Below are 18,856 nucleotides of genomic sequence, written 5' to 3' on the forward strand. Positions count from 1 at the left end.
ACAAACCACATCTTTACTCCCCTTAATCCAAAAAATTCCTAACAAGGGAGGGGACATTGTGTAGTTGGGAAAACCAGAGACTGGGTGCTGGAAAGCCTGGGCTTGAGCTCTGGCTGTAGCCTTTCTAGCCTGTGTGCTCGCTGGCACAACAATTCACCTCGAAACCGTGAGACTGGGACAATACAAACAATTCCCCCCTGCAGTGAGTACCCTGCCCAGTAGCCATTCCCTCTTCTGCTGGTTTTCTTTGGGGAGCCACACCTGCCCTAGCCTCAGTCCGTGGGTCTCGTGGGAGGCTGACTTAACCTCTTTATCCTGCCACCTCTCTATCCTGCCCTCCAACCATGTGTCTACTGCTACAGAGATGGGCATTCCACCCTTCCACCGAGGTCCCCACCAAGACTTCTGTTGGACCTACCAGAAAGAGGTTCTCTCTGCTGAGACTGATTAACTCCACAGATTCCCTGAGACAGTAAATTTCCTTGGTGGTTTTCAGCTTGTTTATCTCTCGCTTATACCTAAAAGAGTCCTGAATAAAATATTCCCAAGGTTGTGACTCCATTAAGGATAATGAAGGAAATTAATGAAAATACTCATTGTTATAATTAAACACTGGAGCTGGAAGGAATCTCTAAGGTGCCCACATTCTACACCTACCCCCTCACGATACAAACTGGAATCACTTTACAAAAGTCACAATGACATTTAATGGTATAAACAGAGCCTAGAACCTCTTCTTTCTTTCCCAAACATTAATATCCTTGCTACTTAGTTTTAAAACATTTAACTAGATATGGTCTCGGCAGAGAGAGTGAAATATAAAAACTGCCAAGAGGGTTTACCAATATGAGATTTCTGGCTTTCCAGAAATAGAAGCCCACCATGGCACAAATTTCATATGATCTAAAGATAATGAGAGCTAAACGTGCTTTGGCTGTAGATTCCCTTGAAAAGGGGAAGAAACATATCTCCCAAGACTCTAACTGGTGAGCGATCAGCAGTAGAATAAGCAATTCAACAAAAAAGAAAGAAGTGTAAAGATATCTGTGCTAATTTTTTAAAATCTTGTAAAGCCTTAAAATGCTATTCACATTCACTAGGGTTAGCATTTAGAGGAGAAAACTAAAGGCACATCCTAATGGCCTCTTAGAAAATTACAACAAAATGGATTTTTTACTAAGCTAGAGCCTTGAATCATTTATATAATCTATTGATTGACAGTTACTTTTATTTCTGTTTGTATGGTGAGCTGAAACCAAAAACTTTTTCTTTATACTAATTCTTGTTTTAATAACCCTTCACAGTGAGACATAAATCTGGCATGACCACCTGAGCCCTAATTAACAGTTTTACTGCAAGACAGATATTAGGGTAATCAATTCCTTCTGTCAAGCCCCAGATGTGACAACTATCATTCTAATACTTTTTTAATTAGAAGTATACCAGCTTCTTTTTCTTCTTCCTTAAAAAAAAAAAAAAAAACTCAAAATAGTTTTAAAAAACAGCAATGAGCATACATAGGAAGTACCATTCTACAGCTACAATTCTGTTCAGTTAAGGCTGTGCTTGACAGTTCTTCATTTTATCACCTCCTAACTACTCAGTAATCCATTTTCCTTTTTCAGACAGCTATTGACTTAATGTTTTTTATTCATGAAACATACATTGTGGTTTAAAAATAGCAAGAGCCATATTTGTCCTCGCTCACCACTGTACCCTCATGCCTTACAGTGTACCTGGCATACAGTAGGTGCTCAGTTAGAATTTGATAAAGGAATGAAGGCAATAACCTATGACTTAGGCTCTCATACTTTGCCACTTATTTTTCATCCACTCTCAGCGCCAACTCAAGCAGCGAGAGCGTAGGGCGAATCGGGCAGATAGCTCCTTATTTCCATATCTGAATTCTCTGAATATTTTAATATCACCTTGTTGGTTATTTTTGCCCCTAGATTGTTTCCCAACCTTGTTGTGGTTTGCGGAATGTATGACAGAAAAGTCTGTTTTTCTCTAAAACGATCTTTTCTGTGCTTATACTACTTTTCTAATCAGAAAACATATTCAGTTTTGTCAGGGACAAAATAAGAATGCCAACTATCTTTTTATTAGTCAACTTACATCATAGGACCCTACAGCTCATGAAATAGCATGAGGGAAAAAAAGGAGTTATATGGATTGGTAAGACAGAGATAAAATAGTCATAATTGACAGATGCTGTATTTTCCCATACAGAAAACCCAAGATAATTTTAAAACAAGCTATTGGAATTCATTTGAGTTCAACACTTTTGCTAGCCGCAAAAGCATGAGCTCTCATACAGCAAAAGTAACCAATTAGAAAAGATAATAGATGTGGATCAACAAACGGATTCAAAACTATATATGGAGAGGGAAAAGACCCAGAATAGCCAACACAATGTTGAAGGAGAAAAAGTTGGAGGACTGACATTACCCAACATCAACACTTACCATAAAGTTACAGTAATATAGACAGTGTGGTACTGATGAAAGAATAGACAAATAGGTCAATGGAACAGAATACAGAGCCCAGAAATAAACCCATACAAATATAATCAAGTGATCTTTACAAAAGGAGCAAAGGCAATAAAATGGAACAAGGATAGTCTTTTCAACAAATGGTACTGGAACAACTGGACATACACACACACAATAAAAAGAACCAAGACACAAACCTTACACTTTTCACAAAAATTAACTGAAAATGGATCACAGACTTAATGTAATGCAAAACTATACAATTTCTACAATGTAACAGAAGAAAACCTAGATGACCTTAGGTATGGTATGAATTTTCAGCTATAACATCAAAGGCAGGATCAATGAAAGAAAGAAGAAAGGTAAGCTTGACTTCATTAAAATAAAAAACTTCTGCTCTTTCAAAGGCAATGTGAAGAGAATGAGAATACCAGCCACAGACTGGGAGAAAACATTTGCAAAATATATCTGAAAAAATGACAGTTATCTAAAATACACAAAGAACTCTTATAACTCAACAGCAGTAAGAAAACAAGCAACCTGACTAAAAAATAGGTCAAAGACCTTAATAGGCACCTCACCAAAGACGATATAAAGATAATAAATAAGCACATGAAAAGATGTTTCATAGCATATATCATCAAGAAAATGCAAAGTAAAACAACAAAATGTGCAACACTGACAACAACAAACACAGGTGAAGATATGGAGCAACAGGAATGCTCATTCACTGCTGGTGGGAATGCAGAATAGTAGAGCCAGAAGATAGTTTAGAAGAAGTTTGGCAACTTCTTACAAAACTCAACATACTCTTACCATACGATCCAGAAATCACACTCCTTGCTATTTACCCAAAGTAGTGGAAAACTATGTGTTCGTGGGTGTGTAGTTGAAACCTGCACACAGATGTTTATAGCAGCTTTAGTCATAATTGCCAAAACTTGGAAGCAACCAAGATGTCCTTCAGGAGGTGAACAAATACGTAAACTGTGGTACATCCAGACAATGGACTATTATTCAGTGCTAAATAGAAATGATCTATCAAGCCATTAAAAGACATGGATGAACCCTAAAGGCCTATTATTATTGAGTGAAGAAAGCCAATCTGAAAAGGCTACATACTGTATGATTCCAACTACGTGACATTCTGGAAAAGGCAAAAACTATGGAGACAGTAACAAGATGAGTGATTGCCGGGGGATGGGAGTAGAGAGGCACAAACAGGTAGAGGAGAGGGGATTTTTAGGGCAGTGAAATTATCCTGTGTGACACTATAATGATAAATACATGTCATTATACATTAGTCCAAACCCATAAAATGTACAATACCAAGAGTGAACCCTAAAGTAAACTAAGGACTGTGGGTGATACTGATGTGTCAATGTAGATTAATGATTATAACAAACGTACCCCTCTGAGATGATGGCAGTAAGTGGGCTGTGCATGTTGGGGCAGGGGGGATATGGGAACTCTGTGTACTTTCTGCTCAATTTTTCTGTGACCTTACAACTGCTCTAAAACGTAAAGTTTATTTTTTTATACAGTGTCATGAAAGACAAAGAATGAGAAACCGTCACAAAATAAGAAGAGTATAACTTTAAAAAAAAAGTTAAATCATAATAGTAACCAAAACTACAAGATACCAAAATATACATCAAGCAAAAAAATGTACAAAGCTTTACGGAGAAATTTTTAAGACAGTACTGAAGATCTGAAAACAATGGAACGATATCCTAGGTTCATGAATGCAAATACTTATCTCCAAAGTGTCAAATTTATCTGATGACCTATAAATTCAATACACGTTAAGAAATCCCTATAGGGGTTTTCATGGAACTTGACAAAATAAAGCTATGAAGAAAACAGAACAATAAGAAGAAACTTGCTTTACCCCTTAATCCCCCAAAAGTCTTCTTATAGTGTTGGTTACTGAAACAGGAAAGTGTAGTCAAAGGAATAAATAGATCAAAGGAATACAGAGACCAGAAATAAATTCAAGCATATATATATATAAACTTTATATATGATAGAGTCAGCATCATATCCAATGAACACTACTGGGGTAACTGGTTTAGCATAAGGAAAGCATAAAACTGGATTTCTACCTGACACCATATACTAAAATAAATTCCAGATGACTTGAAGTCTTAGACATGAAAAACAAAATTTTAACACCCTCCATACCAAGCTACTGACCTAGCAATCCATTTTTAGTAACTTATTATGAGAAATTAATTGGTAAAGGGCAAAAAGATATATACAAGAATATATCTTCGAGCCCTTCTATTATCATTCATAATAGGAAAACTATTAAAACCTTAAACATACAACAAAGAATTAGTTAATAAGTTGTATGGTATCAATATAAACATACAACAGCTAACAAAAATGATACAGAGCTGTATTAGTGCATGAAAATGAATCCTATAAAAAGTGGATTTATAGACACAGTAATCAAGGCTAGTACTGATGGATACCAATGGAGTCTGTTCAGTGGAACAGAACAGAGAATCCAGAAATACACCCACAAAAATATGGCCAACATATTTTTGACAAAGGTGCAAAAGCAATTCAATGGAAGAAAAGATGGTCTTTTCAATAAATGGTGCTAGAAAAATTAGACATTCATAAGCCAAAACAAACACAGAAGAATCTTGACATAAGTCTCACATCTTATATAAAGACTAACTCAAAATGGATCATGAACTCAAATATAAAACATAAAACTATAACAACTTTTAAGGAAGAAAAAGACGCAGGAGAAAATCTTTGGCATCTGGGACTAGACAAAGACTTAACCCAAAGACATGATCCATTAAAAAATATTAATAAATTGGACTTCACCAAAATTAGAAACTTTTGCTCTGTGAAAAACTTTGATAAGAAAATGAAAAGACAGGCTATAGACTGGGAGAAAATACTTGCCTAAGAATTGCTATCTAGAATAAAGAAATCTCAAAACTCAACAGTAAAGAAAAACCCTCAAACAATCCAATTAGAAAATGGGCAAAAGACATGAACAGACATTTCACAAAGAAGACATTCGGATGACAAATAAACACATGAAAAGATGTTCAATATTACTAGCCATTAGGGCAATGCATACTAAAACTACAGTGAGATGTCACTACACACCTATTAGAATGGCTAAAATTTTTAAAAATAGCGACAACATCAAATGCTGGCAAGGATGCAAGAACCTACATCACATATACGTTGCTAGTGAGAATGTAAAATGGTTCAGCCACTCTGGAAAACAATGTGGCAGTTTCTTAAAAAACAAAACATGCAGGTCTTCCCTGGTGGCGCAGTGGTTGGGAGTCTGCCTGCCGATGCGGGGGACACGGGTTCATGCCCTGGTCCGGGAAGATCCCACATGCCGCGGAGCAGCTGGGCCCGTGAGCCACGGCCGCTGGGCCTGCGCGTCCGGAGCCTGTGCTCCACAACGGGAGAGGCCACAGCAGTGGGAGGCCCGCATACCGCAAAAAAACAAAAACAAAAACAAAACATGCAATTACCAAACAATCCAGCAATTGTACTCCTGGGCATTTAGTCCAGAGAAATAAAGACTTACATTCACACAAGAACTTACACATGTAGTTTTATTCATAATGACCCAAACTGGAAACAACCCCAATGCCCTTCATGGGTGAATGGTTACATATAGTGTAGCGCTTTCATATGATGGAATACTATTCAGTTATAAAAAGGAATAACCACTGATATACACAACAACCTGAATAAATCTCCAGAGAACTATGGCAAGTGAAAAGAGCCACTCCTACAGGGTTACATACTGTATGATTCCATTTAACTAATATTTTTGAAATGACAAAATTATAGAAATAGAGAACAGATTGCTAATTGCAGAGGTTAAAGAGGAAACAGAGGTAGGAGGGAAGTTAGTGTAGCTATAAAAGACAAACACGGAAGATCCTTACAGTGATGTAAATGTTTTGTATCAATGTCAATATCCTGACTGTGACACTGTACTTGAGTTTCACAGGATGTTACCATTGGGGGGAGCTGGGTAAAGGGAACGTGTCATCCCTTATCATTTATTACAACTGCATGTGAATATACAATTATCACAAAATAAAAGAGGACATGTAAAAAATTATCACTTTTATAAAACTGCATATATTATATATAAAATATCTACATATTAATAGAGAAATATCTGTAAATACATACAGAAAAGAGTATTATTGGTTATCTCTGTTGGTGAGATGATGGGTGATTTTTCAATTTCTTCTTCATACATTCATGTATTACCAAAGTTTTTCAATGACTATGCTATACTAATAAGAAAAAAATGAAGCTATTTTCATTATGATAAAGACAAGTAATACAGGCTCATTGCACACACTTTTTTCCACTGAACATTTTACTGTATTAATTCTTTGAAATATCATTTAAAAAACTATTTAACATTCCATTTCATTGATCAATTTTACCATTTCTCTATTATGGGAACTTAAGGGTTGTTTCTAATTTCTTACTGTTAAAATAAGCAATGAAATAGGTTTCTTCTACCTGAATCTTCACATGCGTCTCTGATCACGCCCAAAGCTAGCCCTCCAATCATGGAGTTACTGGCTTATAGAGTAACTATGCTAGAACGCACTGAAAAGTGGCTTTTCTGAAAAACTATGAATTTATGTCCCCATCCTTGGTGCATTTGTGTTTCACTCTGTCCCTGAGAGGTTGCCAGTGTAGTATTCACACTCCAAGCTCCACAGATGAAATGAGTGAGGAAAACAAGACATGTCAACGTCATGGCGTAATAAAGTCAACTTCATACCAGTCTTTTACTTTGCACAAGCTACTGTGTGTGGGTCTTGCTTACTCCTCTTCATTTCTCTTCACCTCCAGAAAGTTCAAACTTCTTAGCCTGACACCCAAAACCTGCCTCTTTCTGCCTCATTCACTTGGCTGCAGCCACTCTCACATCCTTGCTGTTCCTCAAACTCATTTCACACACCTCTGCCCAGGGTTCTTGTCCGGACGTCCACAAGGTTCACCCCTCAGTGACTTCACGTCTTTGCTCAAATGTGCCCTACTGGGGGCCTTCCCATCCCACGCTGTGTAAATTAGCAACCCCCTTCTCCAGCCCCATCTGTATTTACTTGCTCTGTTTTTCTCCAGCAATGACAAGAGAATATGTTTTTACATTTTTTTTTTTATTATTATTTTTTTTTTTTGCGGTACGCGGGCCTCTCACTGTTGTGGCCTCTCCCGTTGCGGAGCACAGGCTCCGGACGCGCAGGCTCAGCGGCCATGGCTCACGGGTCCAGCCGCTCCGCGGCATGTGGGATCTTCCCGGACCGGGGCACAAACCCGTGTCCCCTGCATCGGCAGGCGGACTCTTAACCACTGCGCCACCAGGGAAGCCCAAGAATATATGTTTTTGATTATTTCCCCAACTTTTTCCGAAACTTAAGAAAAAAATTTTTTAACCCCTATCCTCCAAGGCACTGTCATCCCAACTCATACAGACTGTAAGTTTTGTCTCCTTATGTTTACAGGAACCACCATCAGCTCTAGCACAAGTTATTTTTAAGACTTCCCTCCTACAACCTTTATACTGGTGTCCTTTCTCCATCTTGGCCTCCACCTATGCAGATACCCATGATCTAATCCCTGTTCTTGGAGGAGCCCTTTTCACACTGCCCGAGCTCTGTGGGTCCAGATTACTGTTCCTTGCGTCTCTTCTCCACCACCCTTACAGCACCCAGTCTCTGCATCCTCTACATCAGCCAAATCAACAAAGATATAGTATAAACACAATAAGCTACTTCATACTAAGGTGTGTTTGATTCCAGAGGTCACTGAGAGAAAAGCAAATTTTTACAGTTTCTAGCTAGAAAAAGGAAGATGTAAAATGTATGATTTCTGTTCTGAAGACATTTCTGTTCCACTTATTTCTTCAAACTTTGGCAACTCTTTGATTTTGTCATAGTCGAGTCTTCACCTGAAAAGTCTTACTCTAGTTTAACATCTAGTTTAACATTATCTAAGTCTTATTCTAGTTGAACATTAATGTTAAACTAGAACAAGACTTTAGCAGCGACCTCCTGCCTCTGAACAGCAAAGGATGCCTCCTCCTGACACTCCTCCTTTCAAAGCAAGTTTTTTTCTACCTCATTGACTCTCTATTTCATATCGAATTTCAGCAGAGCCTGGCTTTCTCTCCTCAAGATGTATCTGAAAGCTCCCTTTTCCTTTCCACTTCTTTACATCCACAGATTGTTTCCTAAGGTATTAGGAATCAGATCCACACAATCAGTCCCTATGGAAAACGCTTGCTATTAAATGTTATGAGACAATTCAATTATTTTTATAAGAAGCTACTTTGAGACGAAAAATATAAAAAAGAGACCACCATTATGTTATTTAGTTTCCTCTGTCATTATGATAGGTAATGCAATGTGGTTTGCTTTCTTTTCCTGGGTACCTAGACTTTTTCCATGCTTGCAGTGGACTACAAACATATTTTTAATTTTTAATTTCACTTTTCCATGAAGTATGAAATAAAGCAAGGCAGTGTATATCTAGTTTTAAAGAACTAGATATACACCTGTGCTATTTTGATGGTAGGATAAATAATTTTTAAAACATAATGGAGATACTTTTCTGCATTTTATACCAAAGCTTCCTGAGATACATTCAACTGCTCACAACCACAGGACATGTGAAATATCCCCAAAGAATCAGAACCTTCCTCCAGCCCCATGAAAGACTACTCACCAGACTTCCTTGCTTTCAAAGCAATAACAGCTGCTAGCTCTCTCTGCACCTAATAAAATATTAGGGGGAAAAACCAAATTAGAATAAGAAAAATGTAGCTTTGTTTTTAGATATGCAACCAAAGTTAAGAGCTGTTGCATTAAGTTTGCTGCCATGTTTTTGTTTGTTTTTAATAATATGGAAAAACCTCTGCATAGGAATTTTAGGCCAATCCTCATAGAATCTGATGGACTTACTTTAAAGAGAAATTAAACAGTTGCCAGAATGTACACATTGGAAAACATTGGTACTTATGCCATGATGATAAGTACCGCAAAAACACAACTGTGTAACATTCAGAAATAATGCAAATAAATTATTAAAACAGGCAAAATACTGTGGCAAAGATATTAAATATTCTTTATCTCTCAAAGATTCTAGTTTATAGAGAAATTCTAGAAAAATTGAGGTAGGTGATCCTAGTTTAATTTGACCTCTGTTTGAATACAATGAAGGATCACTTGAGGCCTCACAGGTGTACAGCAACCATTTCAGATATTATGCTGCATAAAAGCAAGTGCTATCAACACACAGGGCAGGTGAAATGGGGATAGGCAAGATGACCTTTAATACCCTAAGTGCCTTAAACCTCACTCATTTGTCCAGATTTTTGCTTGCTTACTCTCTCTCTCTCTCTCTCTCCCCCCAACACATATGCTTAAATCCTTTCTCAAAAACATTCTCAAAGAGTAACATAAAACAGAGACCAAAGAAGATAACCACAGTCACTTTCAAAGATAACATGGAAAAAAAAAAGATAACACGGGGATAATCTTTGGGAAATCTATGTTTGATAGCAAAAAATTTTCATAATAAGCAAGCTCATTCCTCTTCAGGACACAATCTTTTAAGCTTAGAAGAGTGTGAGAGTGTGTGTGTGTGTGTGTGAGAGTGTGTGTGTGTGTTTGGAGGGGTGGTGATACTGAGTTTGGAAGGGTCCTGCAGCTTACTATACTAATGACATTTTTAAAGGCAGAGCATGAAAGCTCAATGTTAAAGATTTGCTATTGAAATCAATCTAATTTACATTGATGTACGTGAAGGCAAAAGTAGCCCAGTGAGTCACTGGGACTCTGTTTAGGACCAATTTCACAATGACCAGGGTATCATCATCCCTGAAGCAGGCAGCTTCCCCGCCCCCGCCCCCGCTATACTGCTTTACTGCCGTGCTTTCCCTGGCTGGCTAGTATGAGTGCCATTCAAAAGGGTATATATACTCCTGATTTAACTGATTCGTCGATTCCTTAAGACTTTCTCAGGAAAATTATATTGTAATCAGAAGATAATCCGTCCCTTTCTAACCGTGGGAGTCTGAGACCCAAAAATACTCATGAGTAGAAGAATTTATAGTTGAAGAACTCATGGGGGAAAAGAGAGCTGGGGGAGACAGGAGTGATGATTAATCAGAGGAAAGCCTTTATAAATACTTGTATGTGTAGTAATAAAACAGCAACAAAATAAAATATAAATTAGTGCCTATTTTATATATTTGAAATTACGTGTAAGGTTTATCGTAGTAACAGCATCTCTCTTCAGAATTTTCCTCTGTTACAGTGTCACAAATGTTTGGGGGTAGACAAAGATGCAGATTAGAAACACTCACTGGGACCTTGTGGGTGGCTTCCTGATTTTATGAGCTTCTAGGGAAGACTCCACTGTGGCTCAGAGACAGGAAAAAAGCAGAGATGGAAAAGGATGCAGAAGGTGGATCACTTAATTTGCATACAGAGGATCAAAAACTGTCTTCTCCACCCTCCATCAGTTTTCCATACTTGATATTCTCGTCATGAGAGCTTCAGTTTTTCTTTCTCAAATTAGAAATAAGGCTCAAAATAGAAATAGCTCAGAAAAGGAAACTGTTATATTCCCAAAACTGTATAAAACTACATCTTTTCAAAGATTTGGTACAGAAAGAAAGGGAGAAAGGGGATGAGAAAGAAACCAACATAGCACTTTTTGGGAAGCCAAGAAGATGAGAGATGAGCAGTGAGAAAGAGAAGAACTTCACAGTTAAAGTTACAAGGAACCTAAGCTTTTTCCTTTTTTTGTATTTTTCCACATAAAGTAAATGAGATTATTCTACTGTACTACACTACATCCCCTGAACATCTGCAGTCAGGGAAGACATAAAAGTGTTATGTTTCTGCCCCCGAGGGAAACTGTTCCTGACCAAAACCCCAAGGGTAGGTTATTCTTCCTCCAAAACACAAAGGGGGAAGAACAGACCAAGCAAAACACAAACTGGGTAAGATCCCGTTAGAGGCTCCTAGAGCATCTTCCCCGCACTTTTTTTTTTTTTTTTTAAACACACAAGCAATGATGTAATTCATCATTTTCAATTGTGACTAATGCCTGTCTTCTGGGCAGAAGCTCCTCCAAGGCAGCCATCTTTTCATCACACTATCCAGGGCCATCAACACCCATTCAGTGATCCACAGGAGGTGGATGCAGAGGTAACCTTAAGAGAACAGAGACAGAACCTAGGGGAGAGAAAAAGCTGCCTGAGGAAGGACAAGGAAATCCAAAGGGAAGGCAGTCCCCAGTAAGAAGGGACTCGCAGCAGAAATCTTCAGAACATATTAGAAGGACTCAAAGCCTCCTTTAGCAAATAACTGTTAGGTTTATACTGAAAACTAAAACTTTGAACAACTGCAGAAACAGGGACTAGAATTTTCATTAAGCACCAATAAGGGACCTGTTGGCACTGAAAAAGAAATATAACACTCCAGCACCGGTCAAGTCTTCAGGTGTCTGAAATTCTGGCCCACATTTTGATTAACAACCCAGAGCAAAAACCATCCTGCTGAGATGCTCCTGAATTCCTAACATTCAGGAACTGGTTAAGATAATAAATATGTGTTGCTTTAAACCATTAAATTTGGTGGTAGTTTGTTACGCTGAAAAGTCTTTCAGAGATGATTATTTTTTCTACTTGATCTACTTGTGTTGTTGGTTAACATAAGTTTCTCTCAACATGACAGAAGTGGAACCCTCTTCTCAGATCAGTTTCAAAAAAAAATGTAGACATATAGAGCCAAGAGCCATGTTCTGACATTCGCCATTGTTTTTATTTAATGCGGGTGCTAAACCACTGCCTAGGAAATTAGAAGAAATGCATTGTTCTTAATCTGACAGGAAGTACATTATTACACTGGTCTTCCCTATTACAAGCCTTCCCTACTATGATCTGAACCCTTGAGGCTAGATGTATTCCAGAATTCAACATTTTATATAGTTCAGAAAGGTACCCTATCTAGGGCACACCCTCAGTGAGGTCTTGGGCAGTAACTTATAATAAGAAATCAGACACATTAATATTTCTGCGGGGACACATTAAAGGCAGGAGCCCACTGTGCCCCCCTTTGCCTGGCAAAGTAATAAAGCTATCCTTTTCTATTTCACCCCCCGCCAAAAAAAATTTTCTGCAATGAAATGTATGATTATTCATACTAAATGGGATAAAGACAGACTAGGAAAGGCCTCTGGATTTTCTACTAAATATATTCAGTTTAGGTTAGATTTTTGCCACCAAGTAAGTTATGAAACCCTATTCTTTTTCAGGGCTTTTATATTTCAGAGCTGTCAATAATGGATTGTAAACCTCTATTAACTTTACACTAAAAGTTTCTCCCCATCTTTTTCTCTTGGATCTTCTTGTCAAATACCTATGTAGTCAGTACGTTTTGTCTACCAAGAAATGCTTTCTTTAAATAGCTTGGATTTTCATGTATTTCAAACCTGACTGCACATGAGAATCACTTGGGGAGCTTTAAAAAAACAATTGATACCTGGGCCCCAACTAAATCAGAATCTCTGGGGAAGAGGTCCAGCCAACAGTATTTGCTGCTGCTGCTGTTTCCATGTTCCCTAAGTGATTCTATCTAGGTTGTATCCAGGGTTGAGAAGCACTGCTCTACTTAATAAGATATCTTAGTTTCCCCAAGACTCAACCTTCTAATCTTATAATCATTTCAACTGACAATCAATCTTTACTTTTTATTTTGTTCTCCTCTAATTTAATTCATTTGTAAAGGAACATGGCCTTCACTGTGTTTTAGGTATTAAATTATGATATAATCCAATCAAATGATAAGATTCAGTTACTACATCAGCAGTTTGACAGACACGATCTACTCAAGCACAAGGAAAACTGCAAGGGAGCTTTTTAAGAAGCTTAAACTTTAGAACATAGTTTACTCAGTATAAAAAGAACCATGTAACTCAAAACACATCTGCAGCTTCGGGTATATTTGCTCTTGTGAATATTTAAAGAGAGGATAATTAAGGGACTGATAAAACACATCTCTAATTTTTCTCTCTCCTCTGGGTACTCACCAGCAATTTTAAAATGTTTTAAAATGCTGAAATGTTTTGGCTTTCTATCTTCAATAACCAGCAGGACTGTTCACAAAATAGCCCTGAAATTCAACAAGAATCAGAGCCAGTCTTAGTTCCAGTATTTTGTCTTTTTTCTCTGGCACTTTATAGTGCCTTCAGCCTCAAAATACAAAGCTCGAAAAGGTGTTTTGCATCAGTACAAGACTCAAGAGGCAACAGGAAGTGTCAAATGCAAACCCTGAGCGCCAGGGATCACGTGCATGGGAGAGGTTAACTGAGAAGACATGGCAGGCTTCCTGGAGGAACAGACCCTTGAAAACCAAGCGTGAAGCTGGATGGAAAGTCAGCAAAGGTCATTGTGGGAGGACAGATCAACAGTGGCAAAAGTCTTACCTAACCACAGGGCCATTCTTAAAAACTAATTTTAAATAGGATCATGAATTCACAAATTCCCTAAAGGTTTTTAGTAAATCTATTAATCTTAGAAACATTTAAATGTTGATACCATGACAGAAATGTTTTTAAAACACAGAACCCATTTTCTCAATTACCTAAATTAAATGTAAGAAGAAACATAAGCCAATACTCTTCCCTGTTTTATTCTCAAATGTACTTACTTTTAAAACACTATAAAATCTTAAGATACTATGGACTTAAAGAATTCTAGAAAAATAAATAACTATGCTTCTCAAAGCCATCAACGTATTTTTGGATAAGACACAAACTGAGCAGTGATGGTGGCTAGACTTCTGTCCTATGAAGGAATAACCATGGGCTCAGTAACAATTTTCTTTGTTCCTTGGAGGCCTGTTTTCCTATTTCCAAGTTCATTATTTTGTTCTGAAGAGTTAATATTGCCACAAGAATGACACATGGATAAACTTGTGATTGCCTGTTAATGTCAACCAATAATTAGAAAATTAAGAAAGTTATTTATTTATCTGTCTAGACAGTACTGCTCTCCATCTAACAGTTTACTTAACAAATAGTTCTTTTCCTAATAATTGCTCTCGCCATATCGAAGATGTGTTTGCTAAGCATGCTGGAATGATAAAATATGCTTATGCTTATTCATGTATTTCAAGGCTATTAGGGATATTTTTAAAATTTCATATAGACATTGTTGAACACATACAGATATGCCTATTCATTTTATTATAACTTAGACAACAGCTGACCATTCAAAGACTAATACATATATAGAAGTGTCCTGAAACTAACAAAATAAAGTGGAATAAAGTCCTACACGCAGGTTTTTTAAGTCTGGTATTTAAGTCTGCTATGCATACATACATCTACTATGAGACAGATTCACATGAAAAAGATGTGATAATTTTTAGTTGATCATAAGCATGGTATAAGTTAACAATGGAAACGTGATTATCTAGAAGTGGATAACAATGTTTTTAGGAATATTACTAAAATAACATTCAGGTCAGCAAAAAATGATGGACTCCAGAGAAATCAACATCTGGATTGTATTCGGTTTGAAGTACCATTTGTTTAGGTTTAGGAGGAGTCGAGAGCATCCAAAGGAGGACGACCACAGGGTGGTCACCTCCTTGTAGGCAGTGAGATGGATGGAGCAGTCTTCATCTACCTTGTCCTCTCTGCAGGGTTTGGCAGGTTACCCACCCCCCTCTTCTTGACCACTGGGATTCCATGACACCATATGCTCCAGGCTTTTCTCTTTTCTCTCTGACTGCTACTTCTCTTCTCCCAAGGCTTCCCTTTCCTCTGTCTTGGTTTTGATGATCCTCAGTGATCTATCCTTAGCCCTCTAGACCTTCTTCTCTTTCCGTTCATTCTCTCTAGGCAACCTCATTTACTCACAAGGCTTCAGTTATATCTGCACCTCCAGGGCCCAAAAGTCTCATATCCATCCACCTCCAAGACCTAAATGTCCCACTAGCAGCTCAAACTCAACATTTCCAAATGTGAAGTCACAGTCTCACCACTTTCCTCCACCCCATAATCTGCTCCACGGCCCATACCCCCAGTCAGTGAATGGTACCACCATGTACCCAGGGTCTCAAGCCAAGAAGTGAGGTATCCTTGATTTAGCTCAGCCCACCATCTTCTCCCAACTCAGACCACTGTCTCTCATTTATCTCTCTTCATACCACATCATATATTATATAAGATATAATCTTGTATCTCTCGCTAAAAAACTCTTCAAAGACTTCCCATGACACCAAGACAGAGTCCAATGTCTAATATTGCATATATAGTATTCTTTTCATCTGGTCTTCAGTATCATCTATTTCCATACCTCTTCTTAAAATCCATGTCTTTAAAAACAAAAAAATCCATGTTCCAGCCTTAGTAAAATAGAACACTTGCAATTCTATGAACGCACCATGGTCTTTCTTTGCTCTGAGACTTGCCACGTGCTCTTCTGTCTGGAATGCCTGCCCACCTCCCCACTTTGTGTGGCTGTCACTTACTTGTCCTTCAGGTCCCAGCCTAGCTGTCGTCTTCTCATGAGTCCCCCACCTCCCCCAATGGAGTGAAGTTCTCCCTGTTTATTCTCTGATAGCATTCTATACGTACCTCAGTTGTAGCACTACCACATGCTAGTGAAATCTCCTCTTTAGCTGAGGGTCTCCAACAGTAGACTGCAAGCCCACTGAAATAGACTCCTTTACTCATCGTTCTGACCATGACTCCTAGTACCACTCCTGACACGTATTTGTGATCAGGAATGCAAGTCAAGTGTTCGCAGTTGCTACTGAGAGCAGAAGACTTAGGGGGAGCATGATCGTTAGCTTCAAATATTTGAAAGGGTGAGGGTAAAATTCAGAACAGTGGAGAGAAGCTGCAGAAAGGCATGTTTTAGCCCTACGAACATTCAAATAATCAGAGCTATCACAGTGGAAATGGTCTACTACGTGAGGTTCAACAGAAGATGCTTTACAAGGGAAGGTAGATATCAGAAGCACCCCGACCAAGGGTTTGTTCTAAAGATTTGTTTTATGACCGCCTCCTATCCAAATCATCCACTATAAAAAGAGAACAAGCGTGAGCCTCCTGGGAGAAGCCGTATCTGTCAGCCTGCAGTTGAACAGGTGGTGATGTTATAGCAATCTAATCTACCCAACAGAGATAGAGGGAGTGCAAATCTTAACAAACAGATGAAAAATAACTGTTGGAGTCCATTCCTTCCTGTGGAAATCTCCTAAATTTCATGGCACAAAGAACAGGAGAAGCTATAGATGTACTGGCTGAATAAAATCTGAAAAGAGCAAGCAAATGACACTGACATCTTTTCAAAAGAGCAGGTGTATCTGCTCCTTCAGCCTTCAAAGCTGCTCTTACAATTCTTGATACAGCAATTTCCCCAAAGCCCTAACTGCTGATCAACATGAATTTTTTGACAAATAAAAATTTCATATATATGAAAAGTGTTTTAAGGAAACAAGTATACATTGGACATTCTGGGTTTTGCTATAACAATGAAATAAAACATTGATTATGCGTACATCATTAAATTTAAAATATTTTTTTGTCTCAAGTTACTTTTTTCCATTTTCTGGTAAGACCAGAGTATTTTCAATCTGTGTCACATTTAAATGATTCTTCAATAGATTTATATGATATAATGTATTTAACAAAGTATCTTTAAAGACAATATAATTTGCAAACTCATGTCTTAGTATGTCTTTTATTTCATATTATATGTCATTCCTTACATGTCTTTTCTCAGTCATCGTGCTCTTTGGAACTAAGTTTCTAAACTGTACCAAGAGTATAAGTTCAACACTAGACATTCTAGGGATCTTCTACGGTAAGGATCTCCCATCTGTAGGGGTAGGTCCTATAGAACCTTGCAGGGATGTGATATTAGAAACTCTTGCATTGGCATGAATCCAGATCAACTAAGACTCTTTCCAACTAGACAGTCTATCTACAAAAACCGCTAACACAGGAGAGCTTCCCGGAAGAACAAGATTCAGAACGCAAGATCCAAAAGCCTAAAACAGGACTAGGAAATCTCCTATGACAACCTTGAGAGAAATTCTGGGATTCTGTTTGTTGAGGCTGAATCACAGCTCTCCACCCCACAGCATAGGACTGCTGTGAACATTAAATGAGTTAATACCTATAAAACATCTGGGAATGGTGCCTGAAACAGTAAGTACTATCTGAGTGTTAGCTATCAGCATCACATTACTGTAAGTAATATAGTTGAGCTTAACAATACATTATAAGAGCAAAGTCCAATCTCTAGTTGCTTTAATATTTCATATGTTTGAGACCCTTTTTCCCACCTAAATTTTGACCTCCCTGACAACCAGTAATGCTTCTGCTTATAATATTCCACCTACATGGCCCCCACATTGCAACTAGCATAAAAGGGACTGATGTTTCACCGAAAAGTTGTGAACAGTGCCTACAGTGCTTGTACTTCTAAAAGCTTTAAAAATAAGCTTTGAGATTTCCACAGAATTCCGAAGCTTTTACAGATGTGTGAAAGACAGACTTCAGCTTTAAAAATTCACTTTGAAACTTCAGAGGGATCAACTGACCAGCTGTGGCCTGGCAGCTTTTGACATCTGAGACATAACTGCTGATGAATGAATCAAGGGATTGCAAATACGTATTCAACAAGGAGCGTGTATTAATTTGGTATTTCTGCCGTAGCAAATCACTACCCGTTTAGCAGCTTAAGAAAGAGGACATCCATTTATCATCTCATATTTCCATAGGTCAGGAGTCAAGGGACAGCACGGCTCAACTGGATCCTCTGCTTAGAGACTCATGAGGCCAAAAACCAAGGCATGGGCAGGTCAGGGTTCCCTACTAGAGGCTTTGGGAGAGAATTCCAAGTGCATGCAGGTTGTTGGCAGAACCTGGTTCCTGCTTCTGTAGGACTGAGGTGCCCATTTCCTTTCTGGTTGTCACCTGGCACCTGCCCTTGGTTCCTAGAGGCCTCTCTCTGATCTTTGCACGTGGACTCCTACTTCTCAGAGCCAGTGACACCACGCTGAATCCTCCTCATGCTTAGGCTTTTTCTTTACTCTCTCTTCTGCTGTTTCTCTTTGATGCCTACCAGAGCAAGGTCTTTGGATTAGACTGGGTCCATGCGGACAATCCAGGTCTGCAGCCTTACTTATATCTGCAAAGTACCTTTTACCACGTAATGTAATATTTACAGGTGCCAAGCAGCACATTCATCTTTGGGACCATTCTACCTACCACAGAATGACAACAAAGATCCTCAGGGCCCCCCT

The 18,856-nt window shown here is 38.3% G+C and overlaps 1 protein-coding gene across 5 annotated transcripts in view; it reads right to left on the bottom strand.

The window, feature by feature from the left end:
* RAPGEF5 (Rap guanine nucleotide exchange factor 5) overlaps positions 1-18,856 on the bottom strand; it is a 219,965-nt gene that overhangs the window by 128,743 nt on the left and 72,366 nt on the right. For all 5 annotated transcript variants that reach the window (XM_089917710.1, XM_089917709.1, XM_022587925.3 and 2 more), the window contains exon 7: positions 9,246-9,294. In XM_089917710.1, coding sequence (XP_089773836.1) covers positions 9,246-9,294 — 49 coding nt within the window. The remainder of the gene's footprint in view (positions 1-9,245; positions 9,295-18,856) is intronic.

Source organism: Delphinapterus leucas, chromosome 9 (assembly GCF_059928025.1).
Source record: "Delphinapterus leucas isolate spDelLeu-1000000601 "Yukka" chromosome 9, BTC_Dleu_Yukka2, whole genome shotgun sequence".
NCBI lineage: Eukaryota > Metazoa > Chordata > Mammalia > Artiodactyla > Monodontidae > Delphinapterus > Delphinapterus leucas.